General features: G+C 36.0%; 1 protein-coding gene across 1 annotated transcript in view; it reads right to left on the bottom strand.

The window, feature by feature from the left end:
* The window catches only part of LOC115218269 (glycine receptor subunit alpha-2-like), a 602367-nt gene that overhangs the window by 20998 nt on the left and 556848 nt on the right, over positions 1-24521 (bottom strand). Inside the window, exons 8-9 of the mRNA XM_029788018.2 lie at positions 3915-3997; positions 1817-1954 (exon numbers count right to left, since the gene is read on the bottom strand). Coding sequence (XP_029643878.2) covers positions 1817-1954; positions 3915-3997 — 221 coding nt within the window. The remainder of the gene's footprint in view (positions 1-1816; positions 1955-3914; positions 3998-24521) is intronic.

Genomic DNA, 24521 nt, shown 5'->3' on the forward strand with positions numbered 1-24521 from the left:
TGCAGGCACGCGGCAAAGTTTAAAAGGTCAACCGACAAAATACCGTATAGGTAAAATGTTTTGACTTTCGGATAATTTTGACTGTCGCATTTGAATTTGACTTGGGGATAATTTTGACTGTCGCATTTGAATTTGACTTGGGGTTAATTTTGACTGTCGCATTTGAATTTGACTTGGGGATAATTTTGACTGTCGCATTTGAATTTGACTTTACATGTTATAGTTATTTTGCATTGCAATGCTAGTGAATATTTCAACTCCACTTTTAAGAAAGCCTTCGACTGTTTTACGCATTTAAGCTCAAGCTTCGCTGAAAATTATTTTTATTGTTTACTCACGCATTTAATTATACTATATCAAATTAATGTGCAATTTCCTTATTTTTCCATTTTAATACTATATAAACCGGACATTTTAAAAGTTGTTTGCATATATACGTTATATATATATTGAACAAACATGGTGGGGTTATCGAGATAACGTATTCAAAGTGATTTGATCTGGCTAAATAATAAGAAATTCTTTTCTAAATTAAAGCCTAGCGTTTTGAAAAACAAAGACATATTAGATAATATTGTTCGCTAACAAAAACGCGAACAATATATTTAGTAGTTAGAATAGCATATTTCTTCGCAAAGAAGGCAGCTTGCTACAACAATCCCCAACGATGACGTTGAATAGCAGTAAGAATTAAAAGGGTAATTTTCACCACAATAGGACAATTCCCTTTATGCAGCCATTTTATATATTTCCGTAGCCATTTTATATAAATGTTATTGAACTTGATTCAATTCCAATGTTCTTTGGAATTTCTCTGTCCTGTGATAGCTGACTCTGGGTTCCTAATTTGATAGGGCAAATGTAGCAGTAAACCACGAGTTATTCCTCAAATTGATTTAATTGAATACTGCTACGATCTTCTATAAAAAGTCACCTCTTTGCAAAGAACAAAGTCACGCATTATTTATTTCAGGCTTGTATGCACGGTAAATGTTTAAGGTTAAAGGAATAATTTTGGTTGTACAATAGAATAAATCCTCACTTATGCTAACGTAAATGAATTCGATGCTATGCCCGACTAATGCGTCTGTATGTATATGTGTGCATGTATGTTAATATATGTGTGCGTGTTAGATGTCGAGAGAATATAACGCATAGAGAAACAGCATATATCTAGCCGAATATATATTTAAGAAAGAACATATCTTAACACTTTCGTAAATAATGTCAGTACCATTTATTGATTTATGAATGAGTGCTGAAAAGTCCTGGCTTTGGGTAGAAGAATATACAGGATGGTCAGTTAATTAGGACTTTATTCAACGTATTCTTCTCACAGATTCACTAAGTTATTTCCGCGGTTCTTCAGTTTTCCTAAGCTCTGTAAAAGAACTCAGAACACTAGACCTCCAGCCAGGCCTTTCATGACACCCTTAAATCCAGGAAGTTTTCTCCCCCACCCTCCTATATGACACACAACTTTAAATTTATAAACATTGACATTGATTATTAAGTTATTACTGGTGGATATTTTACTAATCCCATGTAAATATTCATATTTATTGTGTGAAACGGGATTAATTCCAATCAAAGGCATTCTAGCCATCGCCATCCTGTTTGTCATTCATAGTTTGTCCTATAATTATGCGCATTTCATGCATACCAAACAATAAATTACCATGTGACAGATACTTGGCAGCCATACCTAGAAGCTGCAGTCATCATGTTAAATTCTGGGCTCGTCTCAATTACAATACTCTGAATATAATATAACAAAGAATCAATTATATTGTGTCTCATAAAGCAATGAACTTACCCGAGTCAAACTGCATTGTAGGATCGCATTCGTATGGTGCATGTTTTAAAATACGAAAGTGGGGCAGGATAAGATTTTTACTAAGGCTCAGAGGGTTAGCAGCCCACAGAAATATTACACTCCTTTTTGAGTAAGCAACTGAAAAAAATGTAAATGATAAATATAAAATGAAACAGATGTTTTATTAAATAAAACTATATAATGTTTAAATTGATATATTTGCTACTCCACTGACGTGTTTTTGAGTCAAAAAAATATTGTTGCTAATGTGTAGTTTATGTCCGTGGGAAGGCAATTTATACCTTACGATTAGTACTCCGAACTTCATACGGGAAAGTATGAATGCTTGATAAATAAATTTGCTTTCGAAATATATGGTGCCGGGACAATCCTTTTGTGTCACACCTTGTATCTGTATCTTGTATTTTAACTAAAAATGAAGCAACACAATTTGAGTGAAAATCGGTGGAAGGAAATATGATGAAGGCCGTTGGATAGACTTCATCGAAGGTAAACTTAATTCGTCACCTGGTTGAGCCTTGGGTGCTTTTTTTTTTATTAGAGTTCAGTCTGTTGCAAGTATTTACAGCAGTGCATGAATTATAGTTTCTTCCCTCACCATCCTCAATTCCTACCATCAGTCCTTGTATTAAATCATTGACCATGCTCTACGCTATGCTAAGTTTTGAATCAGTACGAGATAGTGGTCCAGAAATTAGATAGTTACGTCCTGTTATCTTGAAATGTACTAAACTCTTGTCCCAATTTCTTTTCTACACTTGGTACAATGCCTGAAATTTTGGGGGAGGGGGCCAGTCGATTAGATCAACTCCACTACGCAACTGGTTCTTAATTTATCGATCCGATCTCGAAAGGAAGAAAGGCAAAGTCAACCCCAGCGGAATTTTTGAACTCAGAACGTAAAGACTGACGAAATACCACTAAGCATTTCGCCCGGTGCGTCAGCGTTTCTGCCAGCTTGCCGCCTTTCTTGTCCTTATTTTTGATAATGTGATGAAGAAAGTGTCCAACTACAATGTTTAGAGTGCGCTCATTTGACTCAGATATCTCTGGTTTTAGTCATATGCTCTTCTACTCTAGGCACAAGGCCCGAAATTTTTTGGGGGAGGGAGCAGTCGATTAGATCGACTCCTCGAAAAGATGAAAGGTAAATTTGAGCTCGGCGGAATTTGAACTCAGAACGTAAAGACAGACGAAATACCGCTAAGCATTTCAGTCATATGTTGCACATGGTGACTGATGGGGAAACAGACCATGCCATGTTAAACACATCATGTATAAGTGGATATGCGAGTTGGTCATGAGGACTTTTGAAGAGATGAACACAGTAGAAATTAAAATACAATAAAACTATTTTTATTTCATGTTGAAATCATACCGTTATTTAAGTAGCTAACAGTCTCAGAAGCTACATGAACATTTTAGCTTCCTCGAAAATAATTCAGCAGGAAGGTTAAGCACTCACAGTTTTCGAAGCTTATAGGGAAAAGCATGAACTTTACATTCTATTTTCGCACTTGTGACCATATGTAGGAAGTTGTTCTTTTGTCAATTCTTCAACCAGAAGAAGAAGAGTAGACCCTTTTCAGAGCCTCTGAGTCTGGCGGGTGAGGAGAAATGTTTGAATTTGGTGATTTAGAATTGTTGAATTTGTATTAATTATTGATTCAGATGTCGATAAAGTTAACATAAGTACGTGTTATATACTAGTATCATCTCAGATAACAGTTGGTTTAGAGCCGTAATGCTGATGATGAAGAAAGTAAGCAATATTTGCGATTATATATCTGTAATGCATTTGCTTCCTATTGAATTAGTATTAACATATTAAAGCCGAAACTTTCATGAATTTTGAAGTTAAATGCACACTTCATTGAAAATTAAATTTCGTAAGTCTAATGGCCGGAAGTAAAACCAACTTACTAGGAAACCTGGTCGAATAATTTAGGATAAAACGGAAAAGAAATCCAGATGGGATAGTCACGGTTAGAATAGCTTTGAATATAGATCTTTTCGTTGGGGGCAGGCTTTGGATTGAGTAAAAATAAAAAAATGAATGTCTATTACTGATACTTACAACTTTCCATATAAAGAGAACAAACTTGTGTGTCCATAGGATATCGTCTTAGATCCATAGGACAGGAAGCTGTCAATGAAATTCTGAAAATAGAATTTATATAATTGTATATATTAATTCTTCAATAAACATTATCAACAGTACATAGTGTATGTTTCGCTTGTTCGCAGGTTCGCTGCGTTACAATACTCTGGAGTCAACATATCACTGGATGTTTTACCATTCATAGATTCAGGTACAGGATGTTGCTAGATTCAAGCAAATGATGTTAATAAGCTACAAAAATGGGGAAGTATTTGTATCAATTACTTCTGAATGGGATTGTTGGGTGAGCAGTATCGCCTGCCTATGATTTTCAGGTGTTAAAACACACAGCGATAAGAGGGAGTCGTCTCTAGAGCGTTGTGGGCAGCGAACAAGTAAACAGACAAAACACATACGTTGAGTATGTGCGGTCAATAATGCTTACAATACTAGCGCTGCTTTTAATTCATAACTTAATTAATTTTTCAATATTTATGAAATGCGACTTCAGTCTCTTCCAATGCTAATCTACCTTTTTTTCTGTAGCAATGTCTTATCTTTATTTCAATGTATGTATGTACGTATGTGTTTTGCAGCTATGTGCGAAAATATATATGTACTTATATATGTGTGTATAAATATGTATTATGCATCTGTGTATGCTGACATACTGATGCTTATTTACGTGCTTAGATTCCTGTTTAATTTTGAAGAAAGTTATATAAGATTTTTTTCGAAAACAATTCGTTCGCTTACAAATTGCCAAGGTTGATATTTCCAAATATTTATAAACATGGGAATGAGTTAAGCTGTACTTACCAGCGTATATATATATATATATATATATTATATATATATATATATATATATATTATATATATATATATACATATATATATATATATATATATATATATATATATATATATATATATATGTGTGTGTGTGTGTATGTGTGTGTATGTGTGTATGTGTGTGTGTGTGTGTGGTGTGTGTGTGTGTGTTGTGTGTGTGTGTGTGTGTGTGTGTGTGTGGTGTGTGTGTTTGTGTTTGTAGCGCATACACGCCCAGATTACTAGGGAGAGAGAATTCCCCACTTTGTTCCTCCGGAATGAAACATCCAGCATCGAATGGCCACCGTCGGCAAGGCGCCCACTTGGTGAACTTCAGCCCAATGACTACCGACATACCACCTTAACATCGGCTTTAGATGGTCTGCTCATTTGCGTAAAAATCCTAGTTTTTCCATATTCTTGCATAGGCATTTACCAACATAATAAAATTCTTCAATGATTATTGGTATATATGTGAATTTATAATCATCGTAGAGAAGCTATAGGCTTTGAAACAGTTGTACATAAATATTCTTCTTACTGATTCCGGAAGTAATGTTCACATTTGCAGGGTAACAAATACCCCTTTATGATCATAGAAGATTGTTCTTTTCTGTTCCAAATAGGTGTATAATATCTGAAACAAGCATTTGCTGTGGCAAAATTCCTAGATATCTTAAAATACAAACTAAGTATATGAGTATATGTGATAGTTATACCACGTATCAGAAGCATTAGCATATGAATGTATAGCTATGAAATTCATTCAAAATTTACATAACGTCTTGGTATGATAATATTTCATCCATCGTGTATATATATATATATATATATATATATATATATATATAAATGTTTATCATTTATGCAGCCATCAAAATTGTTATAATGTTTTGTGTGTGTGTGTGTGTGCGTGTGTGTGCGTGTGTGTTCGCGCGTGTGTGTGTGCGCGCGTGTGTGTGTAAATGGATGAATATTTATGTACAAATGTTTCAAAGCCTATAGCTTCTCTACGATGATTATAAATTCACATATATACCAATAATCATTGAAGAATTTTATTATGTTGGTAAACTTTTTCTTTCTTTCCTGATGAGAAGATTACATTATTTTACACTGTTTATTCCTCTTTGGAATGAAACCAATGTTGTCTTCGAAACATATGTTGAAAGTAAGAGAATCTGAATAACACCTGTGTTCAACTCCATTTATTTATTTATACTATACAAATTACTGCACATTAACCCAGAGTTTCTACCTTTGAATAGGTCGGCTGCATCCTTGTTACTTGCGTGAATTTTGCAACCCTGGTAACTGTTTATTGAATTTTCCATGTTAACTGTAAACAAAGGATAATTCATTCATCCATTTACACACACACACACGCGCACACACACACACACACGCACACACACACACACGCACACACACACACATGCACACACACACATATATACATCAATAGCAAGGCCGAATATGATACCACAAAGGAAAAATTTTACCGTAGCTAATTGTGACTGAGGGGGTCGTATCATCTATATTGCAAGAAATAAAAGTTTAAAACTTCTAGTGTTGTATGAAAAGTATAATAATATAGATATGTATATATATGTATATATATATATATATAGTATATATATATATATAATTATATATATATATATATATATATATATATATATAATATATATATATATATTATATATATATAACTAATGTAGGATAAATTTTTTTTCTGGAAAAAATTTTTAATCAATGGCCAGCATATCAAAAAATACCTTTAAAGGTTAAATTTATCAATAATTTACAAAATAAGAGCAAATTCTAATGCCAAATATGCCGAAAAAAAGACAAAAATTGTCAATAACCATTATAATTTATGCGTCTCGAAACAAACCGATAGAAATTTCTAAAAAATCCGTTATTACCGTATTGGTCCCAATTTCGGGGTTAATTCATAAGAAGTTTCCCCTCTTCAGCGGTAAATACGTGAGATATAAGTGAAATACTTACTCATACCCATGGAAAAAGCAAGCACTAAGTCCTGAGCAGACCTAAGTACCCCAAATATATCCAAAATAGAAAATCTTCAGGACATCTCGAGACACGTGTGATTCGAACTAGAAACTTTCACAGAGTGAGAGAATCCGGAAGTGAACACTATTCAATTTATAACTAATTTACGATAAAACTTTTCGGGAAAAAATTTATATATATATATATATATATATATATATATATATATATATATATATAATATATATATATATAATTTTGTATATAGACAGGGGTGATAACTGCCTCGTGAGCGACTCTAGGATCATTGGACTAGAGTAATTTCGCCTATCAGTCGTCAACACTTCAGCATTGATTACTCAGTCACTTGCTGATTTGGCTAAATCGATCCGTTGTATATAATTACCAGGCGAAACCAGTAAATACGTAAAGGTTTTAACTCTTATTTCTTGCAATATAGGTACTTCCACAGCCTCAATCACAATTAGTGATGATAAAATGTTTCCTTTATGGTATTATATTGGGCCTAGCTGTTACAGAATAAGTAAAAAGTCATGGAAAAAATGTTGCAAATAGAAATGAAAAAGATTTGACAAACGAAAACCAAATAAATGACTTGCTATTTAATCAAATTAAACAAACAATCGATTAGTTAGTTGGATACTTTAACCAATTGAGTAATGATAAAGGAGTGGAACTGCACCATGCGTGTGTTAATAATATTGAGATAATGACTCCCTAGGTGCAACAGAATTTGTTTCAACGCACGAATGCACATAATCTTACAAACCAGATTAAAGAACGAAGTTTTCCTCCCTCCCACTCTCTCTCTCCCTCTCGTTGTTTCCATACACACACACACACCACACACACACACACACCCCATGGACACACAAACATAAATATATAATTACATAAATATGCATATTCTTTTCTTTCTTTTATTCTTTTATTTGTTTCAGTCGTTTGACTGCGGCCATACTGGAGCACCGCCTTCAGTCGAGCAAATCGACCCCACTACTTATTCTTTGTAAGCCTAGTACTTATTCTATCGGTCTATTTTGCCGAACCGCTAAGTCACGGGGGCGTGAACACACTAGCATCGATTGTCAAGCGATGTTGGGGGGACAGACACAAATATATACACACACATACATATATATATATACATATATGCGACGGGGTTCTTTCAGTTTCCGTCTACCAAATCCACTCACAAGGCTTTAGTCGGCCCGAGGCTATAGTAGAAGACGCTTACTCAAAGTGCCACGCAGTGGGACTGAACCCAGAACCATGTGGTTGGTAAGCAAGCTACTTACCACATAGCCACTCCTACGCCTATATGTATACATGTATATATATGTAAACATATATGCATATATACGTACATACACACACATACCTATGTGTGTGTATTTGTATATAATCGTATTTATATACGTAATTCATGCACGTGATCGTATATATGTGCAGTATTACTAATCATCTTCATATTTCAACGCATTAACCACCATTTAAAGAGATCTCTCCACATATTTGAACCAGGTGTGAAATATTAAATACATAATTTGTAAATGCAAATAGTTTGGCACATTAGAATGTTCATTCTGAAATTTGGTCCGTTCGATATTTTAAGAAGAAAGAAACAAGAAAAATATAACCATGAAAAATATTTTGAAAAACCATATTATTGATTATGTTTATGTTGCGGTGTAATGGTTAGCGTTGAATTTTTGCAAGAATTCCTAGTTTCAGGGGAATATATATGATTATGTGTCTGTGAACTAACGATTGACGTAATTAATAAGATATAGATTTCTTTGAGATTATAAAACAGAAAGACGGAAAAAGAAAAAAAAGACACGAAAAATATCAGAAGAAAGTGTTTTTCTTTAATTCAAAACATAAATTAAATTAATAAGATGTGGATAGAAAGAAATATCGATCTTTTCGGGCGAGATTTTCGAATTAAAGGAAGCTTGATCGAAACATGACAATTATATCTTGACTTCCCGCTGGCATAGGAATTAAACGTTTTTTTTTTCTGTTTGCTGTTAGTTCTTTTGATATTTTTTTCAGAAAAAAAAAATACCGTATTCACTCCTACAAACTTCAGATCATCATTCTTTTCACAAAATTCTAGCAATTAAATTGTGATTACGTAAATTATCACCTGCAAAATAAACAATTTTGTTTTTCCAGAAAACTTTCTCTAAATATAAATAGACTGCAAAACAGTCCCACACACACGCGCGCGCATAAACACACACACACATACATGCACACACAACATATCACTACCTGTTTTTGAGTATAGTTGCATATAAAAACAAATATTAGACCGAAAGACCAGTCAATGCATTTCTCTAAAGTGTTTTGTTTTATCTTCGCAGCGAAAAGTTTGACAGCTACTTTGAACTTTTTGCCTTCGTGCCCTTTATTAGACACACATAAAATTTGTATTTGAGCTGATCAGTTGGTCACGGAAGGAACCGAGATAGACAATTTGCACTCCAGTGATATGCCCTATTTTTTCTCCTGTACGTTATAAAACCAATGTATCCGGTGTATGAGTGTGTGAAAATACATATGTGTACACATATACAAACACAAATATCTATCTATCTATCTATCTATCTATCTATCTATCTATCTATCTATCTATCTATCTATCTATCTATCTATCTCGAGGAAGGGCGAATGGCACCGCGAGTGTCGCGTTGCTCTCAAGCAACTCTGCCGTCCCGGGTCGACCTTGAGTGACTTCAACACAACCAAAGCATTCTATAGGGGTTTAGTGGAGGGGAGGTACGACGACGAGCTCGGGGCGAACCTTGACGTCGACGAGGAGTACCTGACCCGCCTGTTCAGGACAACTTTCGGGCCAGGGCCCATGGACAACTTCCAGAGATCCCTGGCCTGGCAGTGCTACCGAGAAGCGCTACCCGTTCGGGATAAGCTCTACAGACACGGCTCGAGAAACACGGGGCCGACCTGCCCGAGATGCGGTCAGAGCGACGAAATCGTTCTGCACGCACTCGTGCAATGTCCAACAATTTCCGACCTGTGGGCTTATGTCGAACAACTGCTGTCACGTGTGGGACGAATCGGTTTATCAGCTGAGTCTATCGTCAATATTGTCACGCCTCCTTCCTTCAAACGGGAAGGAAGAGCTATTTTCATCATCCTTGTGGCTATGGCGAAAGAATGTATCTGGTGGACGCGTCTGAAAGGATTGGAGACAAACACTTTCCTCTCTGGTCAATCTCTCATCAACTTCTTCAAGTACCACTTGAAAAGGAAAGTGAGAGTAGAGAGGCAAGTTTTGTCTAGCGAATGTTTTAAAAAAAGATGGGTGAATGTAGCAAGAATGGCACGTATGAATGACGAAGCCACCTTGAGCATGATCCTATGAACCCAGAAATTGAAAACAGAGAGTTGCTTATTCGCAAAAAAAAAAAGAAAAAAAAAAGAAATATAACATGTAACTCCATTGACCGAGGTTACCGTGGTCTTTTCCGTAGGCTTTTCTTTCCACGGGTAAACCTCACCTGTCCTCCCCTTTACACTTCATATTGACATTTCTGTGATAACGATCCCTATTGATCAATTTTTTAATTAAAAAAAAATTTTTTTTTCCTCTCCCCCCCTTTTTTGTCCTCTTTCTCTCCTTTTACGATCCCTTTTGATCGAAATTCCCCCTTCCTTTTTTTTTTTTTTTTCTAAACCTTCAAAAGAAAAGCTCTACCTTGTAATTTGTTCTATCTGTGTGCAGCCCTCTGTGGCTAATAAAGAAACATATCTATCTATCTATCTATCTATCTATCTATCAATCACCGGTTGTAAACCAATGGTGAGAGTACAAACACACACACACACGCACGCGCGCGCACACACACACACACACACGCACGCGCACACGCACACGCACACACACACGCTCGCACACACGCTCGCGCGCGCACACTAATGTACACGATATGTACGACAGTGTTCTTTCAGTTTCCGTGTACGAAATCCACTCACAAGGCTTTGGTGGACCAGAGACTATAATGTATATATATAAGAAAGAAAAGTGGTGGGGGTTGACGTGCAGGAGCACTTGTAAGCATTAACCGATTTGGCTGGTATTTCTAGCACGTCCTGTTACCACTGAACAGGTATTTGCGAATAGCTGTTACGTGGTAGCAGCGCGTGCTACACTAACACTTATGAGCGTGCGCAGTAAAATATCTGATTAAAAACAATCAAAAATTTGCGAACGTTATTGTCGGGCCCCTCGTATCATTAGTAATATCTGATACAAGTTACCGCCCCTTGTATTGTCCGACATGTTCATTTATATTCGCGAGTGCTCGTTTTCCATGTTTTATTTTTTTTTGTATAAAATATTTAAAAATAGATGAATCTTCGTAATTTTCATTGCATATTCATTTATTTTGGATATATTTGCAAGTTTCATAATTTTTATTTTAGAAATTAGGAGTCATTTTCTTGGAGAGAAGCGCTGAAAATTGTACGCGTACCGTTGCATGGACGTGGTGGGTTCAAAACCTAGGCGAATTGAGAGTAGTCTATTTATGCTGGCGGCGATCAATTTCGGGGAAAAAAATAAGAAGAAAACGCGTCCTAAGTCAAAGAGAGCACACATGTCAAGTTTGGTGAAATTCGATTGAAAATTGTAGTAGAAATGGTTCACACAACACACAGACAGACAACTTGCCTTTTGATATATAATATTATACAAATAAAGAGTACACTAATTTTAGAAGAAAAAAACAAAGCAAAACTCTCGAAACAGAATATATTATTAGTTAGCACTGATAATATATTGCAAAAATACTTGAATTAAAGAAATGTCTAATAAACAAGATGCAGCATGAAGTTTTGTCAGTGAACAGGTTGTGGTCTCAAAGCGACGAAAATATTTTGACAAATTAAATTTAAATGTTGAAGTGAATCTAGCGGTTTTGTGTGTTTCTTAAATGGCTTATAAACACCTTCCACGCTGCAATTGTTTTCGTTCCAGCACACGATCTCAGATGAAGTCACTCGCTGTGAAAATACATCTCCGTAAACCTAATAAACTGTTGTAGTGGAAGAGGTACGACCCTCCCATGGGACAAGTGGTATGAGATTACAACAATAGAACACCATACTACTAAACTATGACTACGCAATGGAATATTTACCTTTGCAAAAGTTAGGACATGCTGACGGCCTGTCCAGGTAAATACCCCAAAATGGCGAACCATTCGAGGATATAGTAATAGCAGCTTTAAGAACCGAAGGTGAAATTAAGAACATAATGTGGAACATTGTACGAGAGTTACTGATAACCCTGGAATATATAAATCGGAATGCGTCAAATGATAAGTTCATAAATAAAAAAAGAACACTATGGTCAACAGAAGAAAGCAAAAAAACGGTTCCGTACCAAAAAACACTAAGACATATATTCAACATGTGACGGCCTACTGATATATGTCCAAAGGACAGCGATACTGGAGACACTACAAAAACGAATGTTGGAAGAATTTCACATTGAACATCTGGGGATCTCAAGGATGAAAGCGTTAATGTGCCGTTATGCATATTGACCGAAGATGGACAAGGAAATTGAAAACTTGGTAAAGTCTGGAGAGGATGTGCTCTGGCAACGAAATTGCCTACTAAAAAATGGGAGCTTTGGTCAGAAGTCAAAATCCCATACTCTTTACTCTTTTACTTGTTTCAGTCATTTTACTGCGGCCATGCTGGAGCACCACCTTTAGTCGAGCAAATCGACCCCAGGACTTATTCTTTGTAAGCCTAGTACTTATTATATCGGTCTCTTTTGCCGAACCGCTAAGTTACTGGGACGTAAACACACCACCATCGGTTGTCAAGCGAAGTTGGAGGGACAAATACAGACACACAAATACATGCACATATATATATATACATATATATACATATATACGACGGGCTTCTTTCAGTTTCCGTCTACCAAATCCATTCACAAGGCTATGGTCGGCCCGAGGCTATAGTAGAAGACACTTGCCAAGGTGCTATGCAGTGGAACTGAACCCGGAACCATGTGGTTAGTAAGCAAGCTACTTACCACACAGTCACTGGTCAAGATTACACATCAATTTCGCGAGTCTGTTAAATGGTATTACTTAGTAGTATCTGATAGTTTTACAAAATGGTCTGAAACGGTTAAAGGCAAAAGACCAACCTTCTCAACTCTAATAAAATGTTTTCACGAATTATTCGCAAGATTTTGCATCCAAGACGTGATTGTGTCTGGTAATGGAACACGATTTGTGTCCAGTGAGTTTAGAAAATTCTGTGAAGTGTTCACGGTAGAACATATAACAATAGCGCCTTACCATTCCAGATCATATGGACAGGAGGAAGCTTTTGTTGGTAACTTTAAAAGAGGTTCAAGAAAAGCAAACAAGGAAGTCACAGACGAATTCGCTTTTCAACAATTTTTAAGAGTGTACAGGGTGACACCGAACCCGAATACACAAGCAGAACAGATGTTCGCGAAGAAGGTGAAATTAGCTTTTGATAAATTGCTACCTGGCAAGGAAAGAAACATTGCCAAGAAAGATATATCAAAAATTTTTCAAAATTGGTGTACATGAGGTCGTATAAAAACAGAAAACAGTACTGGGAATAAGGCGAAATTGCAAAGTACAAAAGGAAAAATGATATATGAGATGAAAAGCAATAAAGGTATTGAAAAATGACACAGAAACCAGTTAAAGAAGAGATTCATAGAAAATTAACCAAACAGGTTGGGAGTAACTATAGAATGGATGTATGCCACATTCTAGGTACCAACGCCGTTACAGATGGTTGAACCCACGCGTACAAGTGGAAGAAAAAGGAAGAACACAGCGTTCCAAAAAATAGACGCCAAAACGAAAAAAATATTAAGTTGTACAAAAAATAATCAAGGGAAAAAGAAAAAGCTAAAAGGGGAGATGTTGTAGTGGAAATGGTACACCCCTCCCACAGGACAAGTGGTATGAATCAGCCACTATAAAGTGAGTTAACGTCAACTGGTACAGGGAGTCGTATGTCAGTCGTTGTTGAGTCGTTGCACGAGATCTCAGTTGGGAGTTTTAAGAGTCAATTACGTGTTATGGTAAAGTTCGAGTCACAGTCAAGGTAGACGATTCAAATTCAGCGATAGCACGATTGACCATTCTGATATAGAAAAGATACATTGTATCCGATACGAAGAAAATATCGTGGCTACTAAAGTAGATACAACAGTTATTCGCTGGACGAAATGTTTCACACTATTTCGCCTGTCGCTACGTTCTGAGTTCAAATTCTGTCGAGGTCGACTTTGTCTTTCATCTTTTCGGGGTCGATAAAATAAGTGAACACTGGAGTCGATGTAATCGACTCATCCCCACTTTCCCCAATCTACCCTTGTGGCAAAAATTTGAAATAATTATAACCGTGAAAACACCATCGTCATAACATAAACAATAAGCCCCACTGATATGTAAACTCGGAAAAAAAACTACGATTGGTGAAAATGTGATTTCTAGGTACGATAGATGGCATGAATCTTTACACTTCACATTGGCTAAATAAGTTACAGTACTGCGGCCACATCATGCACTGACAAGGTGCAGTAACAAGTACCACAGAAAAGTGGAGGCGCAATGGCCCAGTGGTTAGGGCAGCGGACTCGCGGTCATAGTATCGCGGCTTCGATTCCCAGACCGGGCGTTGTGAGTGTTTATTGAGCGAAAACACCTAAAGCTCCACGAGGCTCCGGCAGGGGATGGTGGTGATCCCTGCTGTACTCTTTCACCACAACTTTCTCTCACTCTCACTCTTACTTCCTGTTTCTGTTGTACCTGTATTTCAAAGGGCAGGCCTTGTCACTCTCTGTGTCACGCTGAATATCCCCGAGAACTACGTTAAGGGTACACGTGTCTGTGGAGTGCTCAGCCACTTACACGTTAATTTCACGAGCAGGCTGTTCCGTTGATCGGATCAACCGGAACCCTCGTCGTCGTAACCGACGGAATGCTTCCACCACAGAAAATACTACTGTGTTTGGGGAGCATTAGTTTTTCATAAAAATATTGCTTCATATTTAATTACTGAATGCTCGTATGTAGCATCCTAAACAATCCTCCTTAATATGACATTCCTCTTAATAATACAAGAAATTCTTAAGCAAATGTCTATATTTGTAATTGTATTAATATATATTTATGAGTGTATAAAGAAATGCTTATGAAACACTTTCTCATTCTCTCACTCTCTCTTATTTCATTTCCTTCAACATTATCCCTTTTTTACATACACATACACATACACGCACAAACATGTATTACGGATTTATCACGTGCAGGAAAACAAACCCTGATAATTAAGACGGTGTATGTGAGACGCGTGACCATGTTTTTATAAAGTATATTGATGATTCATTTATTTTATCTATTCCGCATTCCCAATGTTTACGTATTTTAATTGCATATATAATTCGTAGATATGCTTCAATATATGTGAAGGATGTTTAATCGCATGGTAACAAATGCACTGGCACACACATATATATGTACTTGCATGCTTTTCTTCTTAATAATGCAATTAGAAATAGGTGTGTGCGCGCGCGTGTGCACTTGCTTGTGTGTGTGTGTGTGTGTGTGTGTTCGTGCGTGTTGTGTGTAAATATATGTGTGCTTCTCTGTTGTGTGTGAGAAGAAATTATCTTCGTTGAATTTGTTTGAGTTAGAAAGGGCTATTTTCAAATGTAGGTACGTAGGTTTTTTGTAGTACTTAATGCAAGATAGGAACTACGTTATTAATATTAAGTATACACAGGTGTATATATGTATGTATGTAAGTACACACATACGCACACACACACCACATACATGTGTGTTTGAGTGTTTATATGTGAACATATGAACGTATATATATATATATATATATATATATATATATATATATTTGTAATTGTATAGATAGATGGAAAGATAGATAGATAGATAGATAGATAGATAGATAGATAGATAGATAGATAGATAGATAGATAGATAGATAGATAGATATGTATGTACATATTTGTGAATAAGTATATTTGAGAATATAAAATTCCGTTCGGGTTTTTTAAACGAAAATAAGGCACGAGATTTACACACACAGTGAGTTATTCAATTAATGACATAATTACCATTTTGTTCCGTTATCTTCTGCCGTCTTATGGACAGATCCATTATTCCCTGCATAAAGAAATTCTTGTCATTACTGGCGAAGAATTTTTACATCCTCTTCAGTTCTGAAGAACTGTCCATTCAATGAATTCTGTAGAAGCCGAAATCTGAAGGTTCAAAGTGGGGCAAATATGGAGGATATGGGTGCATCGAGCGTGCTGACGAAATTAGCCTATGTAGATGGTTTTCTACATACGGTTAGGTTATTTTGTGAATAGCTGTAATCATACTGCTCGCATAACTAGTGCTGATATTGCTGTTCGTCTCATTTGACAGGCCAGTGTGAGGTGCATCATGAACTGAAATAATTGTCGATCGAAATCTCGAAAGCCGCTTCTGGCACACACGTTTCTGTAACAACATCACTATACACAGCACACACCTTCCTGCAGGTTTCCACATTTTCCTGCATGAGGTGTTGAAAATGTTTGTTTTCCGTCTCCATTTGCAGGATGATCTCAAGCACACAAAATTTAATGTTACATTGAAATTTTGTTTAGAATTACATTGAAGTGCCAAGTATTTAAAGAGTGCGCATGCACGAAGGGGACGTAAGCTAGCTACATATTAGAGTGTTTAATGGATAGTGTCGATAAAAACCGAACGGACTTTTGGCAGACACAGTATATCAATATATATGTTTTTGTGTGTGTATGTACAGAGAGAGAGAGAGAGAGAGAGAGAGAGAGAGAGAGAGAGAGAGAGGAGAGAGAGAGAGGAGAGAGGGAGAGAGGGGAGAGGGAGAGAGGGAGAGAGGGAGAGAGGGAGAGAGATAACATGAAAAAGTCATTTGTTACATATATTTCTGTGTTCGATAATTCATCGTGTCATACCATAGAAACGGTTTTTGAATGCGAATTACAGAAAGCATTTAAGTGTAGAGACCGCGACCTCAAATCCTATACAGTTACGCAGCAGAAGAAGTTTAATATACTGAGAGCCACAACCATGAGGACGATTTTGTCACGAACTTAGCGCATCCAATTATTGGAGAGTGGCCAAGCATGGACACAGCATTGAATCGATCCTAGTATCTATTTTCAAGTCTGGTAGATATTCTAGAGGTCTGTTTTCATGAACAGCTATGCTACAGGAATGAGACACCTACCAACACACACTCTCTCTCTGCCGCACGAACACACGCACACAAACACACATACATACATAATTCATACATATATACACACACACAGACACACATATATATATATATATATTTACATGCATATATATATATATATTGTACATACGCACATACATTGACACGCACGTGTTTATACACATGCACACACATACACACATACGCACATACAAGCACACACGCATACATAAAGTAAAGTACAGTTACTCCCCTACTCATATACACATACACACACGAACACACACATACATACATACATACATACATACACACATACACACACACTGCAAACAAAACACACACACACTACATATACATACACGCAGACACACATACTTGAAACTACCAGTACCTTTTACTGACCATTCTCCTACGTACATGTGTAGGTAGACATACAATAGGCAGCCACTCCTACCAAAATTCATACTATAAATTCTTCCTATGACCTTAAACGACACTAAGCCCAACACACATATTTAAACAGCCACAACCACACACACACACACGTGCTCTCATTACACATACACACAGACCTGCGCACATGCACATACCCACACACACACACATACCTCCTCTTGCACTCTCTTGTCTTTGAAAGATCTTTTTCTTCACCCGTTCCCTTCCGGTCATTTCAATATGTGACCGCGTGTGTATTGTTGGCGATTTTCTTTCTCCGTCTTCCTTTCCTTGAATCTTTTCTATTTCTATGTTTCTGACGAAGAGCTTCGCTCGAAACGTTGAATCCTCCTTCTTTCTTTCCTTTCCTGAGCGTCCAGTAACACTATACTTGTTCCACGTCCTCGCGTTGTTGTGCTTTCTCTTTGTTCATGTTTGGATCAACTATGTATATATATATATATATATATATATATATATATATATATATATATATACACATATACATATACATACACACACACACATACACACACACACACACACACACACACACACACACACATATATATATATATAAATGTGTGTGTGTACTTATAAATTGAGGATATAATCACTAAAATGATTATATCAGTGGCTAGCATATAAAAAAACCCACCAAATCGGTAAAATTAATTTTTAAGTAAATAATTATAAAAGCATAAATATACTAGAGGGCGTTGGAGTGCCAACGCCTATACGCTAAAAGTAGATGTCAAATGTCTACATGCCACTCTAAATTCTAGCGTATAGGCGTTGGCACTCCAACGCCCTTAATTATAATTATATTTTCATAATTATATGCTTTAAAAATAGAATTACCGATATTGTGGTTTTTTTTTTATATGCTAGCCACTGATATAATCATTGTAATGATTATATCTTCAATTCATAAGTATATATAATTTTGAGTACTCGAGTCATTATATTTTGCTGCGGTACTGTATTCACCCCGGCATAATTTCTGACATTAACCACATGGTTATGATGGGGATTAGATATAATGTATACGCGGAAAATGCATCTCTATATTGGTGTCTGTATGCAGAAATTTATTGGTATGCATATGTATTTCTCTCTCATATATAGGTGGGTGTCTCTCTACGGAATAGAGTGGAGTAATTTTTATTACAGAACACGAAATTTTAAGCTATAGGGTAATCCAAAATGTTTGTAAGTCTTTTTACCCATTACCTCTCATTTGACCTTTTGTTGTAATAAAATAGAGGACAAATTTAGAGTGGCTTGTAGGCATTTGACTCTACTTCTAGCGTATGGGTGTTGGCACTCCAGCACCTTTAATTATAATCATATTTTTTATAATTACATAGTTAAAAAGGTATGTGCACACACACAGACACACAGACACAGACACATACACACACAAACACAACTATACGACGGGTTTCCACAAATTCCGTCTAACTTCACGCATAACATATTGGTCGGTCCCGGGCTATAGTAGAAGACATTTTCTTTCAGTACAGCGCATGGGGACTGAACCGGCAACCACGCGGTTGCAAACCAAGTTTTTACACACTTACACACACATACATACAGATATGCATATGTCTGTATACATTTACATATATCTCTCTTTTTGTGTGCATATATATATATATATATATATATGCATGCATATACATTGTTGTATGTATGTTATTATTCAGTTATTTCAAAATTTCTTTCTTGCCAATAGAGAAAGAACCGGTTTGTAACCTAGATCCAAGGCTCCTTCATTGGAATTTCAACATCAACAACATGGTATTTCTCCATTCTGGTTTTGAGAAGCCTAATTCCTCAAGATTGGCATTTAGGCAGTGTATTACATATCCCGGGGCCTCAATAATTACAGGTATAAACCTGAATAGAGTAACTGCAGATTTCTCAATTCTCAGCATAGGTGTTCTCTTTTTCATTGATCTTCAGCTTTATGTTAATAACCGCTGGGTAACTAATTTCCACAGTTGTACACAGTTTCTCTTCTCTATCGCAGGTCTGTTGCGCTTAAATTTTATTAGTCTTCACTGGTATATTCCACCAGTATTCCTTTTTATTATGAGTGGCTATGGCTTCTACCATATTGTAGGTTCTTTTTTCTTTGTCCTAAGGATTATCCTAGCTACAACGTCGTGTCTCATCAGTAGAAAATACCGTGATGACATTTTCGGACAACTGCTTATGATGTGGGAGATATCTTCAGTGTGAACTCCACAAAGTCTGCACCGGTTGTCACATTTTATGACTTAATCTGCATCTCTATCCCTTTTGTGATCATTCACGTTTTCAGTTTTCTCAATAAAGGTACAGTTACTAACCTTCTACAAATGTTGCTTGTCGGTGTAGTTGCTTCGTAGTAAAATGATTAAATTCTGGATGCAGATCGTCCCAATATGATTTCAATCATTTCATGTAGCAAACAATGGGGTTTTGTTTCGCTTTTTCGGAGCAGTTAAATAGATCGTTATTCAATTCATCACTCCAAGAGAAATGAGTTTCCTAATTACGGTTTCTTCTATAACTACAGCTAGAAAGAAATTGTTTACCCGCTGAGCTGTTGCTTTTGTTCTGTTCCTCGATTTTGTTATTGATGATGTTGTGTCCAGCCATGTTGCTTGTAGTAACTTTCTGCAAGTTTAATTCCAGTTTCAGTCGAAAATCACTACGATCGTGAATAAATGGCTCCCTCAGTTAATTTACCTGAAGATTATCCAGTTATTTAACAAGGCTGATAGTTGTGGCTCCAAAGTTGGAGATTCATTCATATTCTACCAATTCAGGGATGATACATCTTGTCGCAAACGAATTAGCAAAGAGACTCTCTTTATTACAAAATACAAAACCCTTTTGAACGCGTCTACAACAAATGACATATCCACTACGACCTTAGAATAACACAAACACACACGCAAATATAAAAATATGATACACTCAAGAGATTCCCAAGAATTCTTTAAAAAACAATCCCAATCACTGCTATAATCCATAACGAGCCACTACGACCGTTTAACACCTTACTACTATCATACCACCTACATTCCTTCTTATTCTCCTTTCTTTTCCTCTTCTTTTTCTTTTTCCTCTTCTTCCACTTTGCCACCTCCTTCATAACTTTACCAATATTGCTGTTTAGAATACCACCTATACACATTTTATACACAATGCATTCAAAAGAGATGTCTCATGAATTCAATCACTACTACCATCCACAACGAGTCACATTCAGGGCATTTGAGTATTTAATATACTGCTATCATGGCATTCCCACATTCTTCTTCTTCTTCTTCTTCTTCTTCTTCTTCTCCTTCTTCTTCTTCTTCTTAGTTCTTCCCTACCAAAAATTCTCAACTACCTCGAACCCACAAGAGTAAACAAGAGAAATAGAAATAGGCAGAAACAAGGAAAATTTGTATTTGAACACTATGCAAATATTCTTTTTAAAAAATTTTTCCTTTTAATTTTTCCAAAATTTAATTGTTTTCCATACTTACAGTTGAAAAAGTTTCAGTAACTGAAACCGGTACTGAAATATTTTTTATAAAAATATTTTAGTATTTTCTACCTTGACATTTTTCCATATATATCAACTCGTGTGTTCCTTTTTAACTTTCTACATATACATATACATACATACATACTTACATACATACGTACATACATAAATACATACATAAATACATACATACATACATATATATATATATATATATATATATATATATGTGTGTGTGTGTGTGTGTGTGTGTGTGTGTGTGTGTGTATGAGTGTGTATGTATGTATGCTTGTACAGATCCACGAATGTACGTATGAACATACATTTGTATATACTCATATTTATGCATATACACAACTACGCATGCACATGTGATTGTAACTTTTTTATCTCATTACGAAAGAAATTTATATATATATATATATATATATATATATATACATATATACATCTGTATATGTACATGCAGGCACCTAGATGTCTGCGCTTCTACATCTGCTTTTTTGGTATTATTTGAATACAGAAAAGAAAAACAGATGTGAACGTTGAATTCTGAAGTGTGTTATTGTGTATAAAGAATCTAACATTCTTTACGTAATGCTTCCTTTATCATTTGTAGACGTTTATAATTAATTCTTAGTTTAGGAATACACGACCTAAGTAAATTGTCAACATTGCATGAGAAACACGCATCTTTCCTTCTCTTATCTATTTGCGTTCTTTTATTTCCAATTCAATTTGATTTCTTTATTTCCTTTGTTACAAACTTGTATTTTTTATTGCAAAACCATTTTTCAAGGTATTCATTGAAAATCAGTTTTGAACGACTCAGTGTTTCAATCATCTTGCGGAGGATTGCAAGTTTAGTAATTAATGTATAAACGTGAGATAGTAGAGTTTTATGAATAAAACGAAATAAAAATTTCAAAAACTTTGTCAGTCTTTTACTGTCTAAGTAAATATACAATAGATTTTAGTTTAATATTGTTGAAGCTGTGATGGTGGTGGGAAGCAGTAAAAATGACACAAGGGATATATGAACGATTGCTATACGCTGTTTAGTCCGTTCCGTCTATGTTCAGAGTTCTTATTCTACCAAAGTTGATAAAATGTATCTTTAAATTTCATTGATCACTAAAATACCTCAGCTACTTTTTCTGTCGTCTCTGTTTATCTCTGAATGAGTGTGTAATAAATGTACAGCACTGGCAACCACCTTATTTGCATAACTATAGAAATAGTATAATTCACCCTGTTTTCTGACGAACGGAAGACTTGGCTGGTTTTTCTAGCGTTCGAGTGACAAAGTACAAGCCTTCTTGTTTGTTTCTTAAACAATTTTTTTAATTTCATACCATGAAAATAATATGCATTAAAAATTCTATTGGCTCTTATTCTCTTTAATATAAAAATAAAATGAATACACATAGTTTGAAACTATAAAAAGACATAAGATAACTTCACATGTCGTACGTTCTAACATACAGCTAATTTCTTTAACTTCGTCTCATATTCTCTCAGTGATGTCTAGATCTTTTAGATCTTACTGTAAAGCTATCGTGTAACGTTGGTTGTAATTTTCAAAATATTAAAGCAAAACTGTGGATTTTAGAATACACTGACACCCAAAAGCAAAGCAGCAATTAAATACTGTAATTCCTTTTTAATAGAAGGCCAATATTTACTGAAATTATCTTAGTCTTATACATACTAAATTCATACAGAATACCTGTAATATTTTAAGTCATGTATATATATAGGACGTCTATAGGTAATTGATGAATTGTTATGATGATGATTCTGGTTCAGTCTGGTTCAGTCTAGACACTAAAGAAGGATGGTATCACCGATGGCTTGTATAGTCGAAGTATCATTCGGGATAATTCTATATACATGTAATCCACAATTACACGACACATTTTCTCCATATATTTCTCAATATATTTCTTCCATAGAAATTACTACTGTATTAAATACTGCGTATTTGTTGAGTAATATAAAGTTTTAGGCCAATGAAATGGATGTGCTAATCCTCATCTTGGAGGCGCAATGGCCCAGTGGTTAGGGCAGCGGACTCGCGGTCATAGGAGCGCGGTTTCGATTCCCAGACCGGGCGTTGTGAGTGTTTATTGAGCGAAAACACCTAAAGCTCCACGAGGCTCCGGCAGGGATGGTGGTGATCCCTGCTGTACTCTTTCACCACAACTTTCTCTCACTCTTACTTCCTGTTTCTATTGTACCTGTATTTCAAAGGGCCAGCCTTGTCACTCTCTGTGTCACGCTGAATATCCCCGAGAACTACGTTAAGGTAACACGTGTCTGTGGAGTGCTCAGCCACTTACACGTTAATTTCACGAGCAGGCTGTTCCGTTGATTCGGATCAACCGGAACCCTCATCGTCGTAACCGACGGAGTGCTTCCAAAAATCCTCATCTTGGAATTCCTATTGTGAATCATCGTTATATTTTTTCGAAAATAGTTTGCTTAGATCGTAGTTCTTGGCGATTGGTTAGATTTCTTGGATCTTAGTTCTTGGCCATTGCCGTCACGAAATATACGTGCCAAGTTTTACCGTTTCAAACAACAACATGGGGAAGTTTTAAATAAACACCAATGTTAAACCTGTGGCAACAAAGAGGACGCAGTAGACACTAGATCTTCTAGTAATATTAACTGAACATCTCTAATAACATATTTTAACTGCAAACCCTAAAACATGCGAGATATTGCTTCTTTGGTAAAATCTATTATAAACCAAGACAAAATTGGGATGACCACAACTGGAACTTCATTTCAATAAATCCGGCAAATGAGCCTATGTTGAACCTGAGAAAAATTAGATGTTATAACGTTGAAAATGTAGGAACATGCCAATTCAAAACCGCAAACCATAAGATAACTTAAACGTACCCGAAATACAGAAAATGGAGTATAGCACAATTATCTTCGTACGATTGTTTCCAGCTTCCAAAGCAACATTTCAGGGCACCGTGTGATAACAAAGAGAAGCAACAAGTATACAATACCCAAAAGTACATCCCACAAAAACCGTCAACTGTGATATTGTCACTGAATCCATTTGGCTGCATCCATTATGACCTTCATCGAAGGTACACGAAAATATCAAACGGTTTTGTAAAAGATTTATATAATCAGACTGTGAACCTGCATACTACGTATTGAACCATTATATAATAAAGTGAGCTGCATGATTGCATTTTTGTTGTTAGAGGCCGTATTTGTGTAACAATGGATGTTTGTAACTCACCAAGACTAGTCAGTAGAAACATATTTTGTTGTTGTTTGTTCCTTCTTGAGCCATGCCTGGCTCATAAGGGCCGGTTTCCCGGTCTCTTGGCGTATAGGTCCATCGCAGATGAGCTGCAAGATGCAGGAGGAAAGAGTGAGAGAAAGTTGTGGCGAAAG

The sequence above is a fragment of the Octopus sinensis genome, linkage group LG13, assembly GCF_006345805.1.
Source record: "Octopus sinensis linkage group LG13, ASM634580v1, whole genome shotgun sequence".
NCBI classification, from domain to species: domain Eukaryota; kingdom Metazoa; phylum Mollusca; class Cephalopoda; order Octopoda; family Octopodidae; genus Octopus; species Octopus sinensis.